The sequence below is a fragment of the Phaethon lepturus genome, unplaced genomic scaffold (assembly GCF_000687285.1).
Source record: "Phaethon lepturus isolate BGI_N335 unplaced genomic scaffold, ASM68728v1 scaffold27193, whole genome shotgun sequence".
NCBI classification, from domain to species: domain Eukaryota; kingdom Metazoa; phylum Chordata; class Aves; order Phaethontiformes; family Phaethontidae; genus Phaethon; species Phaethon lepturus.
This window is the reverse complement of record NW_010528796.1, coordinates 3335-12648: the sequence shown is the minus strand read 5'-3', so window position 1 is coordinate 12648 and position 9314 is coordinate 3335. Positions and strand designations below refer to the sequence as shown.

The 9314-nt window shown below is 40.2% G+C and overlaps 1 protein-coding gene across 1 annotated transcript in view; it reads left to right on the top strand.

Annotated features, from left to right (window-relative positions):
• Positions 1-292: 292 nt before the first annotated feature.
• GLE1 (GLE1 RNA export mediator) overlaps positions 293-9314 on the top strand; it is a gene marked incomplete at its 5' end in the record, with an annotated part of 9422 nt that continues 400 nt past the window's right edge. Inside the window, 14 exons of the mRNA XM_010283767.1 lie at positions 293-517; positions 1602-1727; positions 1927-2075; positions 2403-2463; positions 2746-3000; positions 3780-4008; positions 4612-4727; positions 4912-4981; positions 5342-5484; positions 6380-6570; positions 7045-7174; positions 7515-7619; positions 8596-8678; positions 8851-8914. Coding sequence (XP_010282069.1) covers positions 293-517; positions 1602-1727; positions 1927-2075; positions 2403-2463; positions 2746-3000; positions 3780-4008; positions 4612-4727; positions 4912-4981; positions 5342-5484; positions 6380-6570; positions 7045-7174; positions 7515-7619; positions 8596-8678; positions 8851-8914 — 1947 coding nt within the window. The remainder of the gene's footprint in view (positions 518-1601; positions 1728-1926; positions 2076-2402; positions 2464-2745; positions 3001-3779; positions 4009-4611; positions 4728-4911; positions 4982-5341; positions 5485-6379; positions 6571-7044; positions 7175-7514; positions 7620-8595; positions 8679-8850; positions 8915-9314) is intronic.

Here is a 9314-nt window from a genome sequence, read left to right as displayed (position 1 = left end):
ACCCCTGCCAGTGGGTCGGGGCCTGGCGCCTTCGTACTGGCTAAATCGTGCAGGGTTTGGGGAGGAAGATTTGTGTTACAGAAGAAGCTTCAAGTGTGGCAGTCTTGCTGTCCTGTAAAAGTAAGGGAGCCTGGAAAAAGTGTTGAAAATAAAAGCAGAAGAAATGAGTAAATGGGGTACTGAGCCATGACTATAAAGCACCTGCTGACCTGTGCGAATATTTTCAATGTGTGTTAATGTTTCATTGTTTTCTTGATAAGTTTTGCATTCACAGAAAATGTTTTCTCTCTAGGATATCTTGGAAGGATGCATGTCTCCTCTTGTGCTGTCTCCTTATTCTGGCTGGGTCCTAGACAGAGTGATTGGGCAATCAGCCCAAGAAATCACACCCTCCAGAAGTTCAACGCCTAAAGAATCCACTCCCCTCACAAACCGGTCATCTTCTCTGGAGAAGATCACGTCTGCTAGCCGCCCAGGCTCTTCACCGCTTTCATCTATAGAGCCAAGTGAAACAAAGGTAGGTCTCTGATGATAATCAATATGTGAGCAGCTGTGAGAAAAAAATGTGCTAACTTGCTGCCATAAATTGTCTGATAAAGGTTGGTTTGTGCTCTCTTAATTTGTGGGAAAAGTGTGCTTAGTTTCATCTTTTTGTAGGATAAACAGGTCATGGTAAAATTGGTATTAACAAGATTTTAATAGAATAAAACGTTTTATAGTAGGCCAAAAGTAAGCTCCATTTTTCACCATAACTAAGGAAAATTTAGTTGGAGCTGTGTGGTTTTGTGGATTAATAGTATGGGATTCATCCATATGGAGGGAAGAGGTCACAGAAAAGGATCAGGCCTGTTATAAGAGTCTGTGAGTACCTCCTTGGGTTCCCTGGAGCCTTTGAATGACTGAGATGTGTTGTGGCTCCCTTTTGCAAGGCGAAAGGGTAGGAAGCTGAGCAGTGAGCAGTTGACTTGTGGAGGTAATGAACTTGATGAGGCACCTGAAAAAAAAACCCAAATGTCTGTTGCTATGCATTAAATGATGCCTTCACCACATAACGATGATACTGAGCAGCAAAGTTTTGCATCATCTTGTCCCCATGTAGGCTTAAGAAATATACTGTGAGGAAGACATCTTGGTGAAGCAGCAAGATCTGATAAAAGTTATAAGAGGGAGTCTGAAGACTCCTCCTGAAGAATGATTCAAAGTATAAACATGTCTTGACTTCTTCCAGTGTAACACCTTCACTGAATGTTAAGAGAACATGGGGAGTCTGTTTAGCCTTTCTAGGTGACAGTTAGCCTTCGTGAATGTCCTGTAGGCTCTTGATATCTCTGCTCCCAATTTTAGTGATTGGGAAAAGTAATTATCCCAACCTCATATGCTGAGGTTGCTGGATATCGTTGATGGTGCTAGAGGATACTCAAAATGGTAAGGCTACGCTACTCAGGTATATGGCTACTCTAAAAAGTTGTGCATTGTTTGACTCCCTTGTCTGTTTCTCTACAAATAATGTGCAGTTTAAGACGCTTGATTTACCTCGTTTCCTCCATGAGTTACTGATACTGTATTCAGTCACTGATTTTGCTTATATGCTGACCACGCAGGGAAATTATGACCTCAGTCTGCTGGAAGTGGATCAAGGAGTCTTTCCAGCAGCTCTGCCATCTAAAGTTACAGAAGTTGAAGGCTGCATTCGGATGTATGAAGAGATGCACAGGTTGAAAGGAAAGGTAAAAAAAAAAAGTTGAGGGTGTATGTGAATCACAAGAGAACTACATAACAAGATATAACAATGTCCTGGTAGAAGTAGCAGGACAGTAAATTATCCTAAATGTTGGTCCACTTTGGGCAATTTAATTTATATTTTCTTCTGTCCAAATTCTGGTGATTACTACATTGTGGTGCTTCTGACACCTCTGCAATCTGCAGGAGGGGCTAAGGCAACGGCAGGAGCAGCAAGAGCAGATGGTGAGGGCAGTTTATGACCTGGCAAGTGAACAACTGAAGCGCTTTGATGAACTGAAGGAGCTAAAGCAGCATCAGGAATTCCAAGATTTGCAAGAAGTAATGGAGAAGAGGTGAAATTAGCTCTGATATCCTTAAAATGTTATAGCTTTTAATTGAAGTGAGGATTAATTCTTGTGTCTATGACAATTCTACGCTAGTCATTTGTGCTTGAAAACCTTACCTGCTACTTTTCTTACATTAACTATCCTGTTATTGTTTGTCTTTCAGAGTAGATCTCTGCTACTGTTGAGGTTTCAATGATTAGAAAAAGACTATATTTGTGACAGTTTAAGTTCCTTTAGCTTGGCTTATTTTAAAAGCAACCTGCTGTATGTTTGTTTGTATTTTGACTTGTGCACGTCTTGAATACAGTTTTTCTGTCTTTATGTGTATTGTAGCTCAAAGGAGGCTCAGGGACAGCAAGAGAAGTTGAAGGAAGAACACCGACACAGAGCAAAGGTCTGAGACTTGTAAGAGTTGTCTTTCGTAAAAGGCTGTGACTACTCAATGGGAACTGGAAAGACCAATTGATTTATTTGTATTTACATGGCACCCGTGGAGTGAGAATATATTTTCTGGTGCTGTCCTAGACACCTGCTGCACTGCTGTGGAAAGGCAGTAGAGGCACACGTGTTGTAGGAGCAGGAAGGACCTGTAAAGCTAGAGTCATCGGACTAGGAAGGACCTGTAAAACTGGAGTTACTTAAGCATTTTGTGTCTTTTGTGTCTTTTTCTCCCCAGGTGTTAAACCTAAAACTGCGTGAGGCAGAGCAGCAGAGGCAGCGTCAGGAAGAGCTGGAGCGTTTGCGTAAGGAAGAGGGCCAGGAAAGATTGCGTCGCCTTTATTCCATCCAGGAGGAAGTGCTGCAGCTTAACCAGCAGATTGATCCCAATTACAGACACAAAGACTTGCCAAGAATCGATCTTTCTGCATACAGTAATCGTGGCAACCAGATCTGTGGGCTGGTGTCAGGACTCATCCGCACCACAAGTGAGGTAGAGGCTCTAGAGTTGTTCTTAACTTTGGTTGTCATTCCTTCATAAGGCTTCCTGTAGTTGTCTATAAAGGCAGCTTGTTACGAGGCTGTTGAATAAGATGTCGCAGAAATGTTTTTAGATAGTTGTCCTATAAAGCATCTAATTTAAAAGGAGAATTCTTTTCTGTGTCACTTTAGCTGTTCTCTTGAAAATGGCTTATAAAAATTCATAAGGATTTCTACCAGAGAAAGATTCAATATTAAAGTACTTTAAACTCTTGATGCTGTAAAGTTCCTTTTTAAGACAACCATGAAAGTGGAATGGTTTATAAATTGTTAAATACTGAATACGTTACGATTCTGCTATACTCGTAAGCCTTTTTGCAAGTTTCCTTGAAAAATTTTTTTCTTTAAGTAAAGGTGGGATACAAACCTTGAAAAATAAAACACTATAATAAGGCTAATTCTCTGTTCCAGCTTGTCACAGCTGGCTTTCTGCAGAGGAAGCTGTCAAGGCTTTGCATTGGTGTTCCCTTATACCTGTAAAAGTGTGTTATTGATTTTTGTTGTCCGAATTCTTGTAAGATATAGTCATGGACTAACATTATTTACAAATGTCATGACCAATATTATGTACAAATAAAGGAGAAGATACTTTCACCAAAGAGGATAAAATGTGTAGTTGGGCTCCCAGATTATCTGAAGGCTAATGCTTCAAAGGCTCTTTGCTCTTGCCGTTGGTCTACAGATAGTGGAACAAAAGATTGATGTTATTTTACCTCCTTTGTTTCTTGGCAGAGAGGTTTCCCTACTCAAGTAGATGTGGCCAATACTGAACGAGCGCTGCAGGAGATGCGAGGGTTGATATCCAGCATGCAGCAAGAAATTGCTGCAGCTGTGGAAGAAAAAAGGAGGAGAGATGAAGAGGAAGAGAGACAAAAGCAGAAAGAGTTACTGAAAAAAGAGCAGATGAAGGCTCAGACTCCTGCCCCTGCACAGCAGTCAGGGGGAAAGCAGCAGAAGGAAGGTTGGTTAGGCTTTTTTTTTTTTCTCCTCCCCCCCCCCCCCCCCCCCCCCCGCTTCTCTCTTTACACACTCTTTTACTGTTAGGCTAAATACTACTTTGGAATCTTATTGCTGTGATGACATACCTTCTCGTAAGCTTTACTTTTAGCACAACTAGCAAAATGGGTATAGGACTGCTGGCAGCAAACTTTCAAAATGAAACTGATGCAGCATGAATTGAGTGTATTAACTGGAGCAAAAGCTGCTCTTTCTAGACAGTATGTCATATATTGGAATATTAGAGAACAACATTGTGCCTTCCTGTGAGTGTAGATAGCTAATGCATGATAGGACAAAACATGCAAGGACAGACCACTGAAATGGCGTTCTTGAGAGTAAGTTAAGTGCAGATATCCTGCATACATCCTACTGAGCTGAAGAAGGAGGGCTCCAGTATAGCTTGCAAAGTCATTGTTCATTTATGAACGTAACTTTCTAAACTAAATTCTGGGAAAAAAACACTCATGCAGCTGTTAGTTCCTTGCAATTTTTTAAAAAGTTTTCTTAAGATTTTCTAGAGTTTTGGGTCTTTCTTAGTCTTATGCTGTTTTTTTTGAAATATCAGGTCTTCACGTTAAGGCAGAAGAAAGTACCATGCAGTGGTACCAGCAGCTTCAAGACGCTGCTGAGCAGTGCATTGCTTCTTTCAGTGGAATCAGCAACTGCAAAGACAACAATGAGGTATGAAGAAATGATTGATACTGCTGAAGAGTGATGACCTTAATTTCTAGGGAAAGTAGGACAGCTTTCATTAGGAAAAAAAAATAAATTCAAGTTAGCAGCCTCTGTTAACAGTCTGCTCATCGGAACTATCATAGTAGTTTACTTGTCTGTAAACCAAGTTGTTGGTCTGTTTGTTCTGCAGGTTAAGAAGATAAAAACAGACTTGCAGAAAGCAGCTACGATCCCTGTGAGCCAGATCTCCAGAATAGCAGGTCAGGAAAATGCCAAGAAGCCAGTCCAACCGAAATGCCTTTTGCTGTAAAGATGCCCTGTAAAGGGCACAACATATCCAATGTTGCTATAATTACGTCTCCAGCAGAAAGCTGGTATGCATACAGTCCAAGTCTTTGCAGCACAGTGTTTGCTTATGTTTTGAAGGTCTGTCGCTTCCCTCAGAGGCATCTTGCTTCATCATGATTAAGTTTCTTTAATCAGATGTAGCAAACAAGCAGTTTGAGATGCCTTGCCCTTCAGGATGTAGGTCTAGTTTTTGTGAAGTTAATGTGGTCTGGTTAAGGCTTGTCTACTGTTTCCTAATCTTCCGTTTTCATACATTCCTTACACATTTGCAGGCTCTCAGCTGAGAGAGATATTTGACAAGATCAATAACCTGCTCTCTGGAAAGCCTGTTCAGAGTGGAGGGCGAACTGTATCAGTGACTCAGCATCCACAGGGTCTGGATTTTGTTTATTACAAACTTGCGGAGAAATTTGTGGTGAGGAAATGTTCTCTTTATTGGGGTGGCAAAGGTAGCTAGTGCTTTAAGAAGTTCTTTTGGACGCTGTCCTCTATGTTGAACTACTAAAAACAAAATTACTAGGTGTTTAGCTTGCATGTATTAATGTTCATATTAATTAGAGAAAGTGCTTTTTGGATTACAAAAAAAAAAAGTGAAAGAATGTAGTTTTTCTTTCCTCCCCATCCCCTATTTTGTATTTTCCAGGAGGAAGGACTACTTTAAATTTCAGGCTTACATGTTACATATTCTCAACTAGTTAGGTACAGTGTTAGTAAAGAATAGTTTATATAACTTAAGAAAAGTTAATTTATGGTCTATCACAAAACTTTTATATATATATGCTCAAAACCTTACATCTTGGCAGAACTGGGGAGGGGGAAGCTAAGGCCCAAGAGGCAAACTTCTGTCCCTGCTGTGTGGTTAGCACCTCCCAAGAAATGAAGTGTCATTGTTTAGGTTGCTTTTTGAAGTTGGCAGTATTTTTTCTCTATTTGCTAAATTTTGGTAGTTTGAAACTTTTTTCTGTCCCTGCAGTGACAAATATATGCAAAAACTAGCCTATGGAGTAAACCTGTGACTGATTTGTAAACATTTGAAAATGATTGTTTGGAGTGAAAATGTCTGTGCAGCCTTGCACTTTGTGCCTGTATTTACTAACCCCTTTTTTATGTCCTGAGCCAACGTTTATTGTCATCCTCTGTGGGAGCTGAGGACATAGGGCTTCGTCAGCTTTTCTGTGGTTGGCTACATAGCCATGGAGACATTAGAATCCTTTAGTAGAGGCTAATTACAGAAAAAAGAGATTTTTTTTTTTTTTGTCTGAGAAATGGCTTGAAGGGGTGGGGACTGACTTCCATTCCCCTCCATCCAGAATCAAGGAGAAGAAGAAGTGGCTTCTCACCGTGATGCAGCTTTCCCAATTGCTGTGGTGGCTTCAGGAATCTGGGAAATACACCCTCGAGTTGGTGACCTCTTTCTAGCTCATCTGCACAAAAAGTGCCCCTATTCTGTGCCATTTTACCCTGCATTGAAAGAGGGGACTTCTATGGAAGATTATCAGAGGTAAATTTATTACTGGACTTCTTCAGCATGAACCATGCAAGGGTGAAGACTGTATTCTTCTGAGTGAACTCCACTTTTCCCCATCTCTGATTACATAGGCACTGTGACGGGCTGGTGTAGCCTCTGGAGGTTCACTCACAAGTGCAGCTCCCCTGACCTTGTTTCCCTGGAGGCTGCTGTGTTCTTCAGCTTTGGAAGTGTTCTTTTGCTTTTTTTTTTCTTTGTCCTTTGCAAAGAACAGTTGATAGCCGTGGCTTGATTCAAGTTGAAATATCCAGTACAGATCCTAAATATTCTCCATGGTATAAAATAGGGGAACATACGATCCAGAGGGTAATGATCAGGCTTTGCAATAATTCTTACATGGTTTTAGCGTATCCCTGTTTTCAGTACAGTTGACTTAAAGTAAGCTGAGAACTGCAGGGACTCAATGTGTTTTGCTGTACTAATACTGGAATGTCTCCTGATACTTAGGATGCTTGGTTATCAAGTTAAGGATTCTAAGATCGAAGAGCAAGACCATTTTCTCAAACGGATGTCAGGAATGATTCGTCTTTATGCTGCTATCATTCAACTCCGGTGGCCTTATGGGAACAAACAAGGGGTATGTGTGTATGGCATTGTAATTAGAACCTTGGTACTATCCCAAGAGTCTATTAAATGTATTGTAAACTTGATTTGTAGTTAAGGTGTGCTGAACTTAAACCAGCTCACAATATATTTGAAGGGAGATGGGCATAACCATAAGCAACAAAGCAACGCAAAGTAATTTGTAGTGTAGACCCTTCCTTCCTTTATATTTTCATAATGATCAAGTTTTATGTTAAGCTATTGTAAAATAACTTTTATAAAGAAGAAAGTAAATCAGAAAACTGCCTGTTTTAATAATAGCATTTTGCAAGTTGTAAAACAAGTGGTGGGTAGCTTTTTTTGTTGCTTTGTAGACACATCCTCATGGGCTGAATTATGGATGGCGCTGGCTTGCTCAGATGTTGAATATGGAGCCTCTGGCAGATGTGACAGCTACACTTCTTTTTGATTTTCTGGAGGTAAATAATGTGGATTACTGTTAGTTAAAGGGATCTAAACTGGTAACAGTTTCTGAAGGGATTGCTGAGGTGATGTTCATTGTGATTTTAAGAGCAGGTTTTTTTAACTTGTCGTTATTCCTTCAGAAAGGCATGTGAATATTTCCATGTTCTTGCAAACATAGCTTTGGAGCTGAATGATTTAAAAACTGCAGTTTTTACACATGCAACTTCTGTTGTTGTATTTGGTTCCATTTAAGGTTCCTGGTATTTTAAAAATAGTTGCATGGTCCTCTAAGAATAAAGTCTGCTAAGCACTTGGCATCAGTTTGTACAATGCAATGAGGTCCTGTGGCATTTCCAGCTGAATTAACTCATAAAACAGGACAGGCCTTTCAGATTGAAAAGGACAGAGCCTGATCCTATACCCTAGGGTATTGGGCTATGCTAAGTAAGAGCCAAAGTTAAAGGCTGAGGTCAGGGGAGATAAATACTGTTGAACACAAGTGGCTTCTGCCATATCAAATGTCTTCTAAAGAACTTTAAAAGTAGAAATGAGAAAGTGAAGTGCAAAGTGAAATACACCATGGTGATTCTGTTAGCAGGGGTGAAGTCTGAGGAACATTCATATTGCAAACTGACTGTATGAAGAAAGCTGATGAATCCACACTGCAGTAACTGAGATGGGGAAATGACCACAATATGCCCTAGCAAATAGTATTAGGGAAGGCTGTTATTTTTGGAGGGAGACTGGAGCGAGTGGAAGGATAACAAAAGATTGGTATCGGAGGCTACCACACAGTCAACAAGAAAAAACGGTGATTGTGTTAGCAGTAATAATGGCATTTAAAGGATTTGCTTGTTCTGTTGTAGGTATGTTTCTTTAAACGTCTGGATAAAATATTAAGTGGCTGATATTGGACAGGTTCACTGAAGTTGTCATGCTAGTCTGAAACCCTGTTCTGGAACATGGTCTTTGTGGATTTCTGTACCATAGGTGTGTGGCAACGCTCTCATGAAACAGTATCAGGTTCAGTTCTGGAAAATGATGTTGCTTATCCGAGAAGATTATTTCCCAAGGTATGATATCTGTGGTTAGGAATGTGAAATAATCCTTGTTTTTTACTTTGTGAGCGTTTGCTCTTAAATGACTTGTCCCATCTTTTCCAATCTCTGCCATTCACCCCCCACCCACTTGTAAATCAAACCCAACATTCTAAGGAGATGTTGAAACATGCTATTATTTTTGCAGAATTGAAGCAATTACCAGCTCTGGACAGATGGGCTCTTTAATGCGTTTCAAGCAATTCTTGGAGGTAAAGCCGGGGGGGTTCAGTTTTCAAGTGTTTTGGGTTTGGTTTTTTTTTCCCTTCTTTTGATATATGCATCATTCTGATAATGAGGCTGGTGCTGCTTGCAGCATACCTGACAGTCCAGACCCGTCACTATGATGTAACCCGTCTTTTGTAACTTTTCAGTTACTGAATTACCTTAATGATAGTTATGATGTCAAGCATCTCGCTGCTTTCTTACCTCACATCTAATTTTTCTCAGTGAAAATATATTTTGATTATAAGTGAAATTCAGTGAGACTAGCTGCAGTGAGAGAAGATGTACAGGTTGAGGAGGATTCTGCTGAGTCATTTCTCTAACAGCTATTTTTTTTTAATCAGTGGTTTGCTTGTTTTTATCTGTTGTCCTGATTAGATACATGAG